This window comes from Eleutherodactylus coqui, unplaced genomic scaffold, assembly GCF_035609145.1.
Source record: "Eleutherodactylus coqui strain aEleCoq1 unplaced genomic scaffold, aEleCoq1.hap1 HAP1_SCAFFOLD_53, whole genome shotgun sequence".
Classification (NCBI taxonomy): domain Eukaryota; kingdom Metazoa; phylum Chordata; class Amphibia; order Anura; family Eleutherodactylidae; genus Eleutherodactylus; species Eleutherodactylus coqui.
Window position 1 is genome coordinate 655564 of NW_027101708.1, and position 19995 is coordinate 675558.

The following is a 19995-nucleotide window of genomic DNA, read 5'->3' on the forward strand; positions in this document are numbered from 1 at the left end:
AGATCCTGGCTGCACACTGACATCAGTGTGCGCCAGGATCAGGGGCAACAGCGCGATTACCAGCAGGGAACCGCAGCACCCCAGCTGGTAATCGCTTCAGTGGTGATACATAGTAACATAGTATGTAAGGCTGAATGAAGACAATGTCCATCTAGTCCAGCCTGTCTTTCCTCCTGTGTTGATCCAGAGGAAGGCAAAAAACCCCAAGGGCAGAAGCCAATTAGCCCTTTTGGGGAAAAAAATCCTTCCCGACTCCCTAATGGCAATCAGACTGTTCCCTGGATCAACCCCTAATAGTTCCTACCTGCCTATATACCCGGATTGACAATTAACCTAAGATTCATATCCTTATAATGTCCTTCTTCTCCAGAAAGACATCAAGTCCCCTTTTAAACTCCTCTATGGATTTTGCCATCACCACTTCCTCAGGCAGAGAGTTCCACAGTCTAACTGCTCTTACAGTAAAGAATCCCCTTCTATGTTGGTGAAGAAACCTACTTTCCTCTAATCGTAGCGGATGTCCTCTTGTTACCGTCGTGGTCCTGGGTGTAAACAGATCTTGGGAGAGATCCTTGTATTGTCCCCTCATGTATTTATACATCGTTATTTGATCACCCCTTAGCCGTCTTTTTTTCTAGAGTAAATAATCTCAATTTTGATGCCTCTCTGGGTATTCTAGTCCCGTCATTCCATGTATTAGTTTAGTTGCCCTTCTTTGAATCCCCTCAAGCACTGCAACATCTCTCCTGAGCACCGGTGTCCAGAACTGTACGCAGTATTCCATGTGAGGCCTGACAAGTGCCTTATATAATGGAAGGATAATGTTCTCATCCTTCGCCCCTATACCTCTTTTAATGCACCCCAAGACTTTATTTGCCTTTGTAGCAGCTGACTGGCATTGGTTACTCCAGTTTACTCAGCACGCTGCGGGCCACATAACATGAGGAAGCGGGCAGGATTCAGCCCGCAGGTCATGTGTTTGATACATGTGTAGAACAAAAGTTCACGGCGGTGCCATGGACCGGCGGTGAACACCTAACAGCCCGGTCCGCGGACTGGTGGTTGGGGACCCCTGGCCTAAAGAAATCACAGCGCTCAAACATGGCAGAGTTTCACCCCCACCAAGGACCTCGGCCCACATTTCTACCTTTATCAGTCAGTGTATTTGTGCCAGACCGGTAAAACACCACAATGGGAAGTCTTTGTGCACCCACAGCATAGGCAGACCCCAGTAACATTTCTGTAGCAAAAGTATAGGCGGACCCCAGTAAGATTTCTGTAGCAAGAGTATAGGCGGACCCCAGTAACATTTCTGTAGCAATAGTATAGGCAGACCCCAGTAACATTTCTGTAGCAAGAGTGTAGGCGAACCCGTCAAACCATTCAGTAGAAACTGCATAGGCAGACCCCTGTAACATTTCTGTAGCAAAGGTATAGGCAGACCCCTGTAACATTTCTGTAGCAAAGGTATAGGCAGACCCCTGTAACATTTCTGTAGCAAAGGTATAGGCAGACCCCTGTAACATTTCTGTAGCAAAGGTATAGGCAGACCCCTGTAACATTTCTGTAGCAAAGGTATAGACAGACCTCTGTAACATTTCTGTAGCAAAGGTATAGGCAGACCCCTGTAACATTTCTGTAGCAAAGGTATAGGCAGACCCCTGTAACATTTCTGTAGCAAAGGTATAGGCAGACCCCTGTAACATTTCTGTAGCAAAGGTATAGGCAGACCCCTGTAACATTTCTGTAGCAAAGGTATAGGCAGACCCCTGTAACATTTCTGTAGCAAAGGTATAGACAGACCCCTGTAACATTTCTGTAGCAAAGGTATAGGCAGACCCCTGTAACATTTCTGTAGCAAAGGTATAGGCAGACTCCAGTAACATTTCTGTAGCAAGAGTATAGGCAGACCCCAGTAACATTTCTGTAGCAAGAGTATAGGCGGACCCCAGTAACATTTCTGTAGCAAAGGTATAGGCGGACCCCAGTAACATTTCTGTAGCAAGAGTATAGGCAGACCCCTGTAACATTTCTGTAGCAAAGGTATAGGCAGACCCCAGTAACATTTCTGTAGCAAAGGTATAGGCAGACCCCAGTAACATTTCTGTAGCAAAGGTATAGGCAGACCCCAGTAACATTTCTGTAGCAAGAGTATAGGCGGACCCCAGTAACATTTCTGTAGCAAAGGTATAGGCAGACCCCAGTAACATTTCTGTAGCAAATCCAAAAGAAGTTAATGCAACCACAGCACTCACCAGAGTCGAAAGACTAAAACTCCGGATTCCACCAGAAAATCATCTGTTGTGGATATGGGGAGAAACATGCAAGAGCCTGGTGTGGTCCAGATCCAAAAACCAAACACAGCTAAATTTGTAAAGTAACCAGGCAGCAGCTGATGATTTTTTATAAAGATAGAAAAAAACTTTTATTCCTCCATAAAAGTCAGACTGGCAACGTTTCGGTTTCCACTGAAACCTTTCTCAAGCCCAGAGGAATAAAAGTTTTTTTCTATCTTTATAAAAAATCATCAGCTGCTGCCTGGTTACTTTACAAATTTCTGTAGCAAAGGTATAGGCAGACCCCAGTAACATTTATGTAGCAAAGGTATGGGCAGACCCCAGTAACATTTCTGTAGCAAAGGTATAGGCAGACCCCAGTAACATTTCTGTAGCAAAGGTATAGGCAGACCCCAGTAACATTTCTGTAGCAAAGGTATAGGCAGACCCCAGTAACATTTCTGTAGCAAAGGTATAGGCAGACCCCAGTAACATTTCTGTAGCAAAGTTTTGGCAGACTCCTGTAACATTTCTGTAGCAAGAGTATAAGCAGACCCCAGTAACCTTTCTGTATCAAAGGTATAGGCGGACCCCAGTAACATTTCTGTAGCAAAAGTATAGGCAGACCCATGTAACATTTCCGTAGCAAAAGTATAGGCGAACCCCTGAAACATAGGGGGTACCATGAGTGTAGGCGAAGGCCGGAAAAATTAGTTAGATAACAGTATAGGCGAGGGCCAGAAAAATTGGTGTACCAAGAGTACAAGAGCACCCCTGAAAAATTGCTCACCTGAGAGGGCAGGTGAAACCCATAAACCTTTTTTAAAGATACAGCTCGCTGTTGCTTAATTTGTAATAGAGCCTGGAGGCAGCCCTGTGAAAAAAATTGGTTTCTGTTAAAGTATCAATACTTTTGAAACTGAAAAATTGTAAAAAACTTTTAAACAGAGCCTTTTGGGCTGCAGAAAAATAGGCAGTTCAGCGTGATGACATGCAGTTTTGGGAGGAGGAGTAGGAGGAGTAATACTATGCGAGAGTGATTGACAAAGGTAATTCCCCTTTTTTTGTGGTGATTTTGTGGATGCTTTTTTCTCCTGTTGCAGCGAAAAGAATCATTAGGTTCTGCTGCTTTTCGACGGTGGAGAAGAGAAGTCTGGGGAAATCGAGCCTTTGTTCATCTTTATGAGTGCAAGCATGTTGGCACTGGCAGTTGACAGGCGGGTACGCTTATCCGTGATGATTCCCCCAGCTGCACTAAAGACCCTCTCTGACAAGATGCTAGCTCAGGGCAGGCCAGCATTTCCAGGGCGTACAGCGCAAGTTCGTGCCACGTGTCCAGCTTTGACACCCAATAGTTGTATGGAGCATAGGCATCACGGAGGATGGTGGTACAATCGGCTACGTACTCCCTCACCATCTTTTTACAGTGCTACCTCCGACTCAGCCTTGACTGGGGAGTGGTGACACAGTCTTGCTGGGGATCCATAAAGCTGGCAAAGGATATGCTGCCTTATTCCCGCCCCCTCCCCTCCCCTCCCCTTCTACTTGGCCCTCGGAACTGCGTCTTCTGCCACTAGCGCTGTCAGATGGGAACTTTAGCATCACTTTTTCCACCAGGGCCCTGTGGTATTGCATCACTCTCGTACCCCTTTCCTTTTTGGGAATGAGGGTGGAAAGCTTCTTCTTATACCGTGGGTCGAGAAGGGTGTACACCCAGTAATACGTGTTGGCCAGAATGCGTCTAACGCGAGGGTCACGAGAAAGGCATCCTAACATGAAGTCAGCCATGTGTGCCAGGGTCCCAGTGCGCAAGACATCGTTGTCCTCACTAGAAAGATGACTTTCAGGATCCTCCTCCTCCTCTACAGCCCATACACGCTTAACAGATGAGATGCAAGCAACATGGGTACCCTCTGCAGTGTGCCCAGCTGTCTCTTCCCTCTCCTCCTCCTCCTCCAAAACGCGCTGAGATATAGACGTGAGGGTGGTCTGGCTATCAAGCGACATACTGTCTTAACCTGTCTCCTGTTCCAACCGCAAAGCGTTGGCCTTTATTCTTTGCAGCGAACGTCTCAGCAGACAAAGCAGTGGGATGGTAACGCTAATGATTGCCGCATCGCCGCTCACCATCTGGGTAGACTCAAAGTTTCTGAGGACCTGGCAGATATCTGCCATCCATGCCCACTCCTTAGTAAAGAATTGCAAAGGCTGACTACCACTCCGCCGCCCATGTTGCAGCTGGTATTCCACTATTGCTCTACGCTGCTCGTACAGCCTGGCCAACATGTGCAGCATAGAATTGCAGCATGTGGGCACGTCGCACAGCAGTCAGTGCTCTGGCAGATTAAACCGATGTTGCAGGGTCCTCAGGGTGGCAGCTTCCGTGGTGGACTTGCAGAAATGTGTGCAGACGTGGTGTACCTTGCCGAGCATGTCAGACAAGTGGGGGTAGTTTTTCAGAAATCGCTGAACCACCAGATTGAAGACGTGGGCCAGGCATGGCACGTGTGGGAGGCTGCTGAGCTGCAGAGCCTCCACCAGGTTACGGCCATTGTCACACACGACCATGCCTGGTTGGAGGTTCAGCGGCGAAAGCCAAAGGTCAGTCTGCTCTGTCAGACCCTGCAACAGCTCGGGGGCCATGTGCCTCTTGTCACCTAAGCTAATTAATTTCATCACGGCTTGCTGACACTTGCCCACCGCTGTGCTGCCGCGCGCTACCGACTGCTGGCGACGTGCTCACACTTCTTATTTGAAAGGTAGACGTGGCGGAGGAGGAGGGGGAGGGTTTGGAGGAGGTGACATAAAACGCCGCAGATACCAGCACCGAGGTAGGACCCGCTATTCTGGGTGTGGGTAGGACATGAGCGGTCCCACCAAGTTCACCGAATGTGCCATCAGGGAGATATAGTGGCCCTGCCCACCAGTACTTGTCCACGTGTCCATGGTTAAGTGGGCCTTCCCAGTAACCGCGTTGGTGAGGGCATGATTTATGTTGCGGGAGACTACTGGTGTAGGGCTGTGATGGCACACCGGGAAAAATAGTGTCGACTGGGGACTGAGGAGCGCGGGACCGCTGCTGCCATCATGTTTTTGAAAGCCTCCTTTTCCACAAGCCTGTACGGCAGCATCTCCAGGCTGATTAATTTGGTAATGTGCACGTTTAGAGCTTGTGGGTGGGTGGCGGCGTATTTACGCTTTTGCTCCAACGCTTGTTTAAGCGACAGCTGAACGCTGCGCTGAGAGACATTGCTGGATAGAGTGGAAGACCGTGGAGGTGAGGGTGTGGGTACAGGCCGGGAGGCGCTCGTGCCTATGCCCTGGGAGGGGGATTGGATCTGTTTGGCAGGCTGGGGCACAGGGGAAGAGGCAGTGGTGTGACCCGAAGATGGCCAAGCTTTCAGAAAAGCACAACATACTGATCATGGGAGATTTTACCTATCCAGACGTTTGTTGGGAATCTCCCTCAGGTAAAAGTAATAGATCCAACAGATTTTTATCCACTCTTTCTGACAACTTTATTTTCTAAAAGGTAGAAGAGAAAACAAGAGGATCTGCTATCTTGCACCTCATTCTTACCAACAGGGAGGAAGTGGTTGAGAAAGTAATTCGGCAGTGATCATGCTATCCTTGAATGTTGGACAAAAAGGTGAGGGAGACCTGAGAAAACTCAGACCTCAACATTGGATTTAAGAAAGGCAGATTTTAATGAACTCAGAAAGAGGGTAGGAAGAATCCAATGGCTGGATGTTCTTAAGGAGAGAAATGTCCAAGAAGGTTGGGAAATCTTGCAAAATGAGATTCTCAAAGGACAATCATTAAAAGAAACCAGGATGGATGAACAAAGAACTTGCACACATGTTAAAAAGGAAGAAAATTTTTTTATCAAATGGAAAGAGGGGGGAATATCGAAAGAAGAATACAATGCAGTCTGCAGAAACTGTAGGGTAAGTGTCAGAAAAGCTAATAATGAATCGAGGGTTGCAACGGAGGCCAAAAGCACTCAAAAAGGATTTTGGGGGTATGTCAAAAGCAAAAAAAAAAAAAAATCAAAGATGCTATTGAATGCTTAAAAGATTAAAATGATGAATTGGTTAAGAATGATGTTGAGAATTTTTCAAATTTTTAAATTCCTATTTTGTATCTGTTTTCTCACAGATCTTCCCTGTGCTATTGGGGGTATGAAATAATGCAGGCTATCTATAAGCAGAGAGATGGTGAGGGAACACTTAATTAACTTAAATGAATTCAAGTACCAAGGTCCAGATGAATTACTTCATAGGATCCTTTAGTATGAAGTAATTCATCTGGACCGGAGGTAATTGCTGAACCACTCGCCATAACCTTTGAAAATTCCTGGAGAACAGCAGAAGTCCCAGAAGATTGGAAAAGGGCAAATGTTGTCCCTATCTTCAAAAAAGGGAAGAAGGTGGATCTAGGAAACTACAGGCCTGTGAGCCTGACTTCTATACCAGGAAAGATCTTTGAGCAAATTATTAAACAGCAAGTATGCAAGTACTTGGATAAAAATAGAGTAATAAACCGAGCCAGCAAGTCATGCCTGACTAATTTAATTTCCTTCTATGACAGAATCAGCAACTGAGCTGATCCAGGAAATGCCATGGATATAGTATATCTTGACTTTCGTAAAGCATTTGACAAAGTATCTCATACCATTCCTATTGCAAAAATGACCAAATATGGGTTTGGTGGATTCACAACTGGCTGAGTGATCATACTCAATGAGTGGTCATAGATGGCTGCACATCCAAGAGTAGAAATGTATCAAATGGGGTACCACAAGGCTCTGTCCTAGGCCCAGTGTTCAACATTTTTATAATCTAGAGGAGAGAATTGATGGGAAACTGATCAAATTTGCCGGTGACACAAAGCTAGGAGGGATAGCTAACTCTAGGGAAAAGAGAGAGAGTATTTAAAAAGATCTAGAAAGGCTTGAACAATGGACAGCGACAAACAGGATGGTATTTAATAGAGATGAGCGAGCACCAAAATGTTCAGGTGTTCGTTACACGAGTCGAACTTTTCGCGATGCTCGAGGGTTCGTTTCGAGTAACAAACCCCATTGAAGTCAATGGGCGACCCGAGCATTTTTGTATATCGCCGATGCTCGCTAGGATTTTCATTTTTGAAAATCTGCAAAACCCAAGAAAGTGCTGGAAAGGACACAGAAACAGATAGGGCAGGCGAGGGCCAACATGCTGGGCTGCATTTCAGGTTCCTAGGTCCCACTATTCAGCCACAATAGTGACAAGAGTGCCCCCCCCCCTCCCTCCCAACAATTTTTACTTCGGACAAACCCTCATTAGCAAGGAGCAAGGCATAACTTAGCTAAGCACAACACTACCTCCAACAAAGCACAAGCACTGCCTGCGGGACACACCCCTGCCTCTTCTCTTGGGTTACATGCTGCCCAACCCCCCCCCCACATGACCAAGTGTCCACAGCGCACACCAAAATGTCCCTGCGCAGCCTTCAGCTGCCCTCATGCCACACGCTGGCCTCACAGCCACACCACCCTCATGTCTATTTATAAGTGCGTCTGCCATGAGGAGGAACCGCAGGCACACACTGCAGAGGTTTGGCAGGACCAGGCAGCGACCCTCTTCAAAAGGGGTGGGGGCGATAGCCCACAATGCTGTACAGAAGCAATGAGAACTCCAATCCTGTGCCACCTCCATCAGGAGCTGCAAACGTGGGCATAGCAATGGGGAATCCATGTGCCACACAGTATTCATTCTGTCAAGGTGTCACATAGCTCAATCGACACTGCAAGGGGAAAGCCATCAGCGCTCTGCCCTCTACCCAAGTCAGTCAGTGCCTTTGTGCCAGACAGGTCAAACACCACGATGGGAACTAAGTTTGCACCAACCGCATAGGGAGGTCCTAGGTAGCCCAAGACATGAACCAAAAATTGATCTGAGCGGCCAAACATGGCAGACTTGCACCGCGCCCACGACATAGGCCTCTGCCCACAGCTTCAGCAATCCTAGGCAGGAAGCGGACTTTCACTGCACCAAGGACATAGGCCTCTGCACAAACCCTCAGCAATCGCGGGCCTACAGCGGACTCCTATGCTAGCGTAGCTGTGCACGTCTCATTAGCGCTGTATTGCTCCTGTAGTTTGTCCCAATGCAGTGCACTGGATAGTAGAGCTAACGTCAGATTAAATACAGGTGGTCTTCGGCCCACACTGCATTCCCCAGTCAGACCGGGGTTTTTATAAGTAGACACTGGCAGGTACAAATCCCTAATGTGAAGTCCCTGTGGACACACAGCATGGGTGGCTCCCTGGAACCCACCGGCGGTACATAAATAGATCCCATTGCAGTGCCCAGCACAGCTCAGGTAACGTCAGGTTTAATGCAGGTGGGCTTCAGCCCACACTGCATGCCCCAGTCAGACTGGGGTTCTTTATAAGTAGATACATGCAGTTACAACTCCGCGTGGACCGACAGCATAGGTGGGTCCCAGGAAGCCACCGGCGGTACATAAATATATCCCATTGCATTGCCCAGCACAGCTGAGGTTACGTCCGATTAAATGCAGGTGGGCTTCGGCCCACACTGCATGCCCCAGTCTGACCGGGGTTTTTAATACATAGACACTGGCAGGTACAAATCCCTAATGTGAAATCCCTGTGGACCCACAGCATGGGTGGCTCCCTGGAAGCCACCAGCGGTACATAAATAAATCCCATTGCAGTGCCCTGCTCAGCAGAGCTAACGTTACACACAATACAGGTGTGCTTCGGCCCACAGTGCATGCCCCAGTCAGACTGGTAATATGTACCTTAACAGTAACCGCGTTGGTGGGAATGTGGTGACGACTGCGGACCTAGTAGCGCGGTTTTATTTAGTTGGTTTTCGGAATGTGGCCAGGATTAAGTGGGCCGTGGCGGGGGGATGGTGCGTGGGCTCTCTTTGTGTCGGTAAAGGTGAAATTCTTGGACTGCCACCAGACGGACCAATGCAAAGGTATTTGCCAAGAATGTTTTCATTGTTGGAGGAGAAGGGGGATGTTTTTGAGGCACTACGTGTCCTCTCCACGTGTCCGTGGTTATATGCACCTTAACAGTAACCGCGTTGGTGGGAAATGGCCTCGCCACCATCATGTCTTTGGGAAGCCTCCGTTTCCACACCCCAGTGACATAGCATTAGCAGCGGTATAGGCAGAGCCCAGAATTAGTAACATTTCAGCGGTAGCATTAGGGACAGGCCCAGTAACATATCACTAGCAGCATTATAGGGGGAACACAGTATTAGTTCCATTTCAGTAGTAGTAGCAGTCCAGACAGGCCCCAGTAACAATTCCAAAGCAGCAGTATAGGGGGAGCACAGTATTAGTTCCATTTCAGTAGTAGTAGCAGTCAAGACAGCCCATAAAAATTACTAGGATTACACTGTAGGCGAGGGCCCCCAAAAATTGGTGTACCAACAGTACTAATGTACCTCAGAAAAATTGCCCATGCCCAACCAAGAGGGCGGGTGAAACCCATTAATCGCTTTGGTTAATGTGGCTTAATATGTAACTAGGCCTGGAGGCAGCCCAGTTAAAATAAAAATTGGTTCAGGTGCAAGTTTCAACGCTTTAATGAGAATTCTAACGTATAAACATTGTTTACAAAAGTAATATGACTGAGCCTTGTGGGCCTAAGAAAAATTGCCCGTTCGGCGTCATTACATGAGGTTTCAGGAGGAGGAGGAGGAATATTATACACAGATTGATGAAGCTAAAAGGTCCCCGTTTGTTATGGTGATAGAGAACGATGCTTCCATCCGCGGGTGCAGCCTACGTATTGTTTAGGTACCGCTGCTGTACGCTGGTGGAGAAGAGAAGTCTGGGGAAATCCAGGCTTTGCTCATCTTTATGCGTGTAAGCCTGTCGGCACTGTCAGTTGACAGGCGGGTACGTTTATCCGTGATGATTCCCCCAGCCGCACTAAACACCCTCTCTGACAAGACGCTAGCCGCAGGACAAGCAAGCACCTCCAGAGCATGCAGCGCGAGTTCAGGCCACGTGTCCAGCTTCGACACCCAGTAGTTGTAGGGAGCAGAGGCGTCATGGAGGATGGTTGTGCGATCGGCTACATACTCCCTCACCATCCCTTTACAGTGCTCCTGCCGACTCAGCCTTGACTGGGGAGCGGTGACACAGTCTTGCTGGGGAGCTATAAAGCTGGCAAAGGCCTTGGAGAGTGTTCCCCTGTCTGTGCTGTACATGCTGCCTGATCTCCGCGCCTCCCCTGCTACCTGGCCCTCGGAGCTGCGCCTTCTGCTACTAGTGCTGTCGGATGGGAATTTTACCCTCAGTTTGCCCGCCAGGGTCCCTAGGTATAGCATCACTCTCAAACCTCTTTCCTCTTCGGGTATGAGAGTGGAAAGGTTCTCCTTATACCGTGGGTCGAGCAGTGTGTACACCCAGTAATCCGTAGTGGCCAGAATGCGTGTAATGCGAGGGTCCCGAGAAAGGCATCCTAAGATGAAGTGAGCCATGTGTGCCAGGGTACCTGTATGCAACACATGGCTGTCCTCACTAGGAAGATCACTTTCGGGATCCTCCTCCTCCTCCTCCGGCCATACAAGCTGAAAGGATGACAGGCAAGCAGCATGGGTACCCTCAGCAGTGGGCCAAGCTGTCTCTTCCCCCTCCTCCTCATGCTCCTCCCCCTCCTCCTCCTCCTCAACGCGCTGAGATATAGACATGAGGGTGCTCTGACTATCCAGCGACATACTGTCTTCCCCCGCCTCTGTTTCCGAGCGCAAAGCATCTGCCTTTATGCTTTGCAGGGAACTTCTCAAGAGGCATAGCAGAGAAATGGTGACGCTAATGATTGCAGCATCGCCGCTCACCATCTGGGTAGACTCCTCAAAGTTTCCAAGGACCTGGCAGATGTCTGCCAACCAGGCCCACTCTTCTGTAAAGAATTGAGGAGGCTGACTCCCACTACGCCGCCCATGTTGGAGTTGGTATTCCACTATAGCTCTACGCTGCTCATAGAGCCTGGCCAACATGTGGAGCATAGAGTCCCCCCGTGTGGGCACGTCGCACAGCAGTCGGTGCACTGGCAGATTAAACCGATGTTGCAGGGTGGCAGCGTCCGTCTTGGACTTGCGGAAATGTGCGCTGAGCCAGCGCACCTTTCCGAGCAGGTCTGACAAGCGTGGGTAGCTTTTCAGAAAGCGCTGAACCACCAAATTAAAGATGTGGGCCAGGCATGGCACGTGCGTGAGGCTGCCGAGCTGCAGAGCCGCCACCAGGTTACGGCCGTTGTCGCACACAACCATGCCCGGTTGGAGGCTCAGCAGCGAAAGCCAGCGGTCTGATCTGTCAGACCCTGCAGCAGTTCGTGGGCCGTGTGCCTCTTCTTTCCTAAGCTGAGTTGTTTTAGCACGGCCTGCTGGCGCTTGCCCACCGCTGTGCTGCCACCCCGCGCGACACCGACTGGTGGCGACGTGCTGCTGATGACACATCTTGATTGCGAGACAGAGGTTGCGTAGGAGGAGGAGGAGGGTGGTTTAGTGGAGGAAGCATACATCGCCGCAGATACCACCACCGAGCTGGGGCCTTCAATTCTGGGGGTGGGTAGGATGTGAGCGGTCCCAGGCTCTGACTCGGTCCCAGTCTCCACTAAATTCACCCAATGTGCCCACAGGGAGATAGTGGCCCAGCCCGCCGGTGCTTGTCCACGTGTCCGTTGTTAAGTGGACCTTCCCAGTAACCGCGTTGGTGAGGGCGCGTACAATGTTGCGGGAGACGTGGTCGTGCAGGGCTGGGATGGCACATCGGGAAAAGTAGTGGCGACTGGGAACCGAGTAGCGCGGGGCCGCCGCCGCCATCATGTTTTTGAAAGCCTCCGTTTCCACAAGCCTATACAGCAGCATCTCCAGGCTGATCAATTTGGCTATGTGCACGTTTAATGCTTGAGCGTGCGGGTGCGTGGCGGCGTACTTGCGCTTGCGCTCAAACAGTTGCGCTAGCGACGGCTGGACGCTGCGCTGAGAGACATTGCTGGATGGTGCCGAGGACAGCGGAGGTGAGCGTGTGGGTGCAGGCCGGGAGACGGTCGTGCCTCTGTCCTGAGAGGGGGGTTGGATCTCAGTGGCAGGTTGGGGCACAGGGGGAGAGGCAGTGGTGCAAACCGGAGGCGGTGAACGGCCTTCGTCCCACCTTGTGGGGTGCTTGGCCATCATATGCCTGCGCATGCTGGTGGTGGTGGCTCTCTGGCTGATCTTGGCGCGACAAACTTTGCCCACCACAGTTTGTCGGTCGTCTGCACTCTCAGTGAAAAACTGCCAGACCTTTGAGCACCTCAGCCTCTGCAGGGTGGCATGGCGCGAGGGGGCGCTTTGGGAAACAGTTGGTGGATTATTCGGTCTGGCCCTGCCTCTACCCCTGGCCACCGCAATGCCTCTTCCATCCTGCCCTGCTGCTGCACTTGCCTCCCCCTCTGAAGACCTGTCCTCAGTAGGCTTAGCAAACCAGGTGGGGTCAGTCACCTCATTGTCCAGCTGCTCTTCCTCCGAATCCTCTGTGCGCTCCTCCCTCGGACTTACTGCCCTTACTACTACCTCACTGATAGACAACTGTGTCTCATCGTCATCGTCCTCCTCACCCACTGAAAGGTCTTGAGACAGTTGCCGGAAGTCCCCAGCCTCATCCCCTGGACCCCGGGAACTTCCCAAAGGTTGGGCATCGGTCACGATAAACTCTTCTGGTGGGAGAGGAACCATTGCTGCCCAATCTGGGCAGGGGCTCTAGAACAGTTCCTGGGAGTCTGCCTGCTCCTCAGAATGTGTCATTTTCATGGAGTGAGGAGGCTGGGAGGAAGGAGGAGCAGCAGACAGAGGATTCAGAGTTGCAGCTGTGGACGGCCTAGAAGACTGTGTGGTCGATAGATTGCTGGATGCTCTTTCTGCCATCCCCGACAGGACCTGCTCACACTGCTCATTTTCTAATAATGGTCTACCGCGTGGACCCATTAACTGTGATGAATCTGGGGACCCCAGAAACTTGCCTCTCTCCTAATCCTGCAGCAGTCGGTTGCGATACACCTGGACCAGGAGCTCGGCCTGTGCCCACACCCTGACTTGGGCCTCCGTGTCCTCGCCCCCGTCCACATCCTCTAGGCCTACCCCTTAGCATGGTGTATTACGAGATTAGCAGAAACAGAACGCTGTAATTAAATGTGCCACTTATTGGCCTGTGGTTGGAGGCTGACTTCGCATACGTAACGCACTGCAGAGGCAGGCAACAATTATGCGCAAGGCTGGGTATTAATTTACTAACTACTACCCCCAGCAGAGACGCAGTAAACTGAAGGCAGTGACAGGCAGGCCTAATATTGTATTTTTTTTATCTTTTTTGGAAAGCTCACTGCCTAAATAGCCAGTATACCTCTTTTCCTGCCTCCCCAGTACTGCCCCTATACTCTGTAAAATGACTGCAGACTGAGGACGCTATGGTCTGCACGCCTGATATACAAAAAAAAATAAAATTGTGCAATACTGCTAAAAGCAGCCTCAACAGTACTGCACACGGTCAGATGTGGCCCTAAGAAGGACCGTTGGGGTTCTTGAAGACTAAAATAACACCTAACACTCTCCCTATAGCAGCAGCAGCAGCATCAGCAGCACTGTCCCTGATCTATGTCAGCATGCATCTGTGGCGAGCCGCGGGGCGGGGCAGATTTAAATACTCGAGTGTCATCTGATCTCCCCAGCCACTCATTGCAGGGGGGTGGTATAGGGCTGGAACATCACAGGAGGAAGTTGTAATGCCTTCCCTGTCTTTCTATTGGCCAGAAAAGCGCGCAAATTTCTCAGAGATGAAAGTGAAAGTAACTCGAACATCGCGTGGTGCTCGCCTCGAGTAACGAGCATCTCGAACACCCTAATACTCGAACGAGCCTCAAGCTCGGACGAGTATGCTCGCTCACCCCCAGTATTTAACTAGGAGAAATTCAAAGAAAAATGAAAAAAAGTACATACAGAATAGGAGGAATTGCGCTAAGCAGCAGCACATGTGAAAAATACTTGGGTATACTAATAGATCATAGACTGAACATGAGTCAACGATGTGATGCAGCAGCCAAAAAGGCAAATACAATTCTGGGAAAAGAAGCATAGAGTCTAGATCACGTAAGGTTATTACCCCCCTCTACTCTTCCTTATTCAGACCTGATCTGGAATGCTGTATGCAGTTCTGGGCACCCCACTTTAAAAAAGACATAGACAAACTGGAGCAAGTTCAGAGAAGAGTTACCAGGATGGTGAGTTCTCCTTCAATGGAAGTGTTTAAACAAAGGGTGGACAAATATCAGTCTGGGGTGATTAAGTGAATCCTGCATTGAGCAGGGAGTTGGACCAGATGACCCCGGAGGTCCCTTCCAACTCTACCATTTATGATCCTATGTCATGTCCTATAAGCACCATAAAGAATAGTGTGTGCCTGCAAACTGACTGACCTAGCGCTGACTTCCACCACTGACAACACAGGAACGGGGAGCTGGCTAAGCATGTAAATCACATCCCTGGACTCCTCATTCCCTGTCCTATAAGCATCATAATTTTAGTATTTGGTACTTATAGGACATGGCAGGTTTCCTTTAAACAGTTTTATACTAACAGTAATGCTTCTATTAAGTATGATGTCTTATTGTCTTGCAGGGCTGCAGAAATGAACGAACTAGAAGACCAGATAGCAATTGTTGGAATAGGATGTGATTTCCCAGGAGGTAAATGAGACCTTACACAACACATTGTATAGTAGAGAGATTTCTCACCATGGGGGGCGATGAGGAGCACAACCACCAAATGTGGAGCATTGTACTTGGAGCTGAGGAACACCTTCAGAAGAGGGGCAAAACCTAAGGATACAGTTTCACAATGGTCCCATGCCCTACACTATAATTAAAGGGGTTTTCCTATTATCCTAAATTGCTTCACAATCACTCCCAGGTTGCTGCTGACCAGGACATGTGACTGCTGTAGCCAACCACTGACTATAGAAGGTCACTGCTGTGGCCAGTGAATGGCTGCAGCAGCCACATGTTTTGGACCTAAGCAACCAGGAAGTACAGAGCGTTTGTAAAGCAATTTAAGGTAATGGAAAACCCCTTTAAGTGCCTATAGCCTAATGGATATCGAGAGCCCAAGTGTCAAAGCAAAGGATTTATTCCACCATAAATCACACCCCCAGTTCCCTCTCCCAAGCCAGTGGAAAACCAGGGCTGCTGTCCCACATGCCCTCTGCAAGCAACATGCTATAGACCAGAGACCACATGACCTGGGGCAACTCAAGAGAAGCATAGCTTTTTGAATTGATATAACTGCCAACATGGAGATACTAGAACCGTGCCCCAACCAACAGTGCAAAATCCCTGAGAACTACTGTCACTGATCTCAAGACTGTGCCAGTCACTCTCATATATGAGGCAGCAGGGTGTCTAAAAAACTAAGAAGAGAAGAACCACTTGACATAGCTAAGAAGTGAGGATTACCTACTAATGCAGGGAATGGGCTTGGAGATCTATCTTTCCCATACAGATGCCGCACTTATTAAATTAAATTTCATGGCCCACTATGCCATAAAAGGGGTTGTAACTAGAGATGAGCGAGTATACTCGCTAAGGCACTACTCGCTCGAGTATTGTGCCTTAGCCGAGTATCTCCCAGCTCATCCATAAAGATTTGGGTACCGCCGTGGCTGACAGGTGAGTTGCGGCAGGGAGCAGGGGAGAGTGGGGGGAGAGAGAGATCTCCACTCCTGCCCGCCGGCCCCTGAATCTTTAGGGACGAGCGGGGAGATGCTCGGCTAAGGCACATTACTCGAGCGAGTAGTGCCTTAGCGAGTATACTCGCTCATCTCTAGTTGTAACATAATTGCAAATTATCCCCTTTCTACAGGATAGGGGATAACTTGTTGATCGGTAGGGGTCCCGAACTCCAGAACAGGTTTCCAATGTCCCGCTTTCCTGTCATTATGGGAGCCGCTTCTCCTATAATTTAGGGTAAAAGGAGACACCCCTGATTCATCCTACTCCATATTTGAAGTGAGAAAAAAAAGAAAGCCATTGATCCTAAACTGGGCAGTGGGGTGATGGTAAAGGGCCATGATCCGTACCCTCATGTATGGGCTTAGACTGTTTTCTGAAGGGTTGCCTCCAAGAACCTTCAATGAATCCTGTCAAATGCTTTTTCCACATCAACTGTCAAGACACGAAGGGGACTTAGAGTGGTGGGCTTTAGAGATGAGGGACATTTACTAATACTGTTTCTGGCCTCTTGATCAGGGACAAAATCATCTTGTTTCCTATACATGATCACAAGAGAAGGAACTGCAGCACTTAAAAATCAGCAGAAAAAATAGCTGAGGGAGGAAAAAAGCCAATATGTTCACGCCTACTCGGGCACTGAACTCCAAGTGTCCATAAACAAACGTATTCAACTGGTATAGGAGAGGCAGCACACTGGAATAGATCTTCTTACCAGAAAATGTTCATAAAAAGGCTTTTATTCATAATCCACACATAGAACCGCGACGTTTCGATCATCCGCTGTGATCTTTGTCAGGCATATACATCAGCAGGAAATGACTGCATTAAATAGTGACAATAACCAATCACCAATAACATATCCACCCACAAATAATTAAAACCTATACCTTACAGGTGTTCAGCAGGTGTCTGCCACTCCACCGTCTGCATCACGTCCCCTACGTCATCTTGCAGCGTCCATTTAACTCACCCAGATCCTCCCATGTAGGGGTATTCAGTAACATAAGGGAAATCAACCACAGGGGCAACCGTGGCGTGTCATCACGTATAGCGTCATGACTAGAGATGAGCGAGCACCAAAATGCTCGGGTGCTCGTTACTCGAGTCGAACTTTCAGTGATGCTCGAGAGTTCGTTTCGAGTAACGAACCCCATTGAAGTCAATGGGCGACCTGAGCATTTTTGTATATCGCCGAGGCTCGCTAAGGTTTTCATTTGTGAAAACCTGGGAAATTCAAGAAAGTGATGGGAACGACACAGAAACGGATAGGGCAGGCGAGGGGCTACATGTTTGGCTGCATTTAAAGTTCCCAGGTCCCACTATTAAGCCACAATAGTGGCAAGAGTGAGACCCCCCCCCCACTGTCAGCATAAAGATCGTTCTCCTCTGCCCACAGCTGTAACTGCTGTGGCAGAGAAGAACGATGTTAGCCCATTGAATTCAATGAAGCCGGCAATACAGCTGGCTCCATTGAAAGCAATGGGCTGCCGGCGATCACGGGATGAATTGTTGGGAAGGGGTTAAATATATAAGCCCTTCCCTGCAATTCATCCAGAAATGTGTAAAAATAAAAATCATATATACACTCACCTGGTCCCGGCAGACGGAGTTCAGCACGGCCAGCGGCAGTCCTCCTGAACTGCTCTGAACAGCTGTGAGCAGTATTCAGCAGCCGGGGATTTAAAATCCCCACCTGCTGAATGAGCTGCCTCTAATTGGTCACAGCCTGACCAATCAGAGGCAGATTCCACTCACACACCCATTCATGTATTTATGAATGGGTGAGTGACTGCTGCCTCTCATCTGATTGGTCCCGCTGAGCCAATCAGAGACAGCAGTCACACACCCATTCATAAATTCATGAATGGGTGTGAGTGGAATCTGCCTCTGATTGGTCAGGCTGTGACCAATTAGAGGCAGCTCATTCAGCAGGCGGGGATTTTAAATCGCCGGCTGCTGAATACTACTCACAGCTGTTCAGAGCAGTTCAGGAGGACTGCCGCTGGCCGCGCTGAACTTCATCTGCGGGACCAGGTGAGTGTGTGTGTGTGTGTGTATATATTATTATTTTTTTTATTTTTTTTACACATTTCTGGATGAATTGCAGGGAAGGGCTTATATATTTAACCCCTTCCCGACAATTCATCCCGCGCTCGCCGGCAGGCCAGTGCTTTTAATGGAGCCGGCTGTATTGCCGGCTCCATGGAATTCAATGGTCAGTGCTCGTTTAATCGAGACGAGTACCGCGTGGTGCTCGTCTCGAGTAACGAGCATCTCGAGCACCCTAATACTCGAACGAGCATCAAGCTCGGACGAGTATGCTCGCTCATCTCTAGTCATGACGTACAACGTCACCACGCAAAGCGTCATCATATGACTGGTCACATGACCTACCCGTTTCAACGATCATCATCACTTCACCATGGAAACCACATCAACATAGCTCGAGAATACATCATGGCACATAGAGAACAGTGTCCCACAGTCAATTACTTCTATATGTGCCATGATGTATTCTTGAGCTATGTTGATGTGGTTTCCATGGTGAAGTGATGACGATCGTTGAAACGGGTAGGTCATGTGACCAGTCATATGATGACGCTTTGCGTGGTGACGTTGTACGTCATGACGCTATACGTGATGACGTGCCACGGTTGCCCCTGTGGTTGATTTCCCTAATGTTACTGAATACCCCTACATGGGAGGATCTGGGTGAGTTAAATGGACGCTGCAAGATGACGTAGGGGATGTGATGCAGACGGTGGAGCGGCGGACACCTGCTGAACACCTGTAAGGTATAGGTTTTAATTATTTGTGTGTGGATATAGTAACATAGTAACATAGTATGTAAGGCCGAATGAAGACATTGTCCATCTAGTCCAGCCTGTCTATCCTACTGTGTTGATCCAGAGGAAGGCAAAAAACCCCAAGGCCAGAAGTCAATTAGCCCTTTTTGGGAAAAAATTCCTTCCCGACTCCCTAATGGCAATCAGACTGTTCCCTGGATCAACCCCTAATAGTTCCTACCTGCCTATATACCAGGATTGACACTTAACCTAATATTTATATCCTGTAATATCCTTCTTCTCCAGAAAGACATCAAGTCCCCTTTTAAACTCCTCTATGGATTTTGCCATCACCACTTCCTCCGGTAGAGAGTTCCACAGTCTAACTGCTCTTACAGTAAAGAACCCCTTTCTGTGTTGGTGATGAAACCTACTTTCCTCTAATCGTAGCGGATGTCCTCTTGTTACCGTCGTGGTCCTGGGTGTAAACAGATCGCGGGAGAGATCCATGTGTTGTCCCCTCATGTACTTATACATGGTTATTTGGTCGCCTCTTAACCTTCTTTTTTCTAGAGTAAATAGTCCCAATTTGGACAGCCTCTCTGGGTATTCCAGTCCCGTCATTCCATGTATTAGTTTAGTCGCTCTTATATGTTATTGGTGATTGGTTATCGTCACTATTTAATGCGGTAATTTCCTGCTGATGTATATGCCTGACAAAGATCACAGCGGATGATCGAAACGTCGCGGTTCTATGTGTGGATTATGAATAAAAGCCTTTTTATGAACATTTTCTGGTAAGAAGATCTATTCCAGTGTGCTGCCTCTCCTATACCAGTTTCCTATACATGAGACTTGGGATAAAATGTTGGAGCCAGAATTTGAGAGAACAGCTTCATGTCTACGCTGATTAATGATATAGGACAGGGTGATGTATCCTTACCATGTTTGTGCACTGAGCTGATTTCTGCAAGAAGCAGATAGGTGCGTTCTCACTGCAGTGGCCAGGCTTGGTACTGCAGGCCCAGATTGCGTTGAAGTGAATGGGAACTTGGACTGCAATACCAAATTTGACCACTGCAGTGAGAACAGAGCTGTTATATTCCTACATAAATCAGCTCAGTGCACAAGCACAGTG

At 48.7% G+C, this 19995-nt stretch overlaps 1 protein-coding gene across 2 annotated transcripts in view; it reads left to right on the forward strand.

The window, feature by feature from the left end:
- Positions 1–19995, forward strand: part of LOC136590900 (mycocerosic acid synthase-like polyketide synthase) — a 121451-nt gene that overhangs the window by 57396 nt on the left and 44060 nt on the right. The window contains exons 3-4 of one of the 2 annotated variants that reach the window (XM_066588421.1): positions 5813–6223; positions 14963–15030. In XM_066588421.1, coding sequence (XP_066444518.1) covers positions 6114–6223; positions 14963–15030 — 178 coding nt within the window. In that variant the 5' untranslated portion in view covers positions 5813–6113. The remainder of the gene's footprint in view (positions 1–5812; positions 6224–14962; positions 15031–19995) is intronic. The other variant, XM_066588422.1, reaches the window with a different exon arrangement.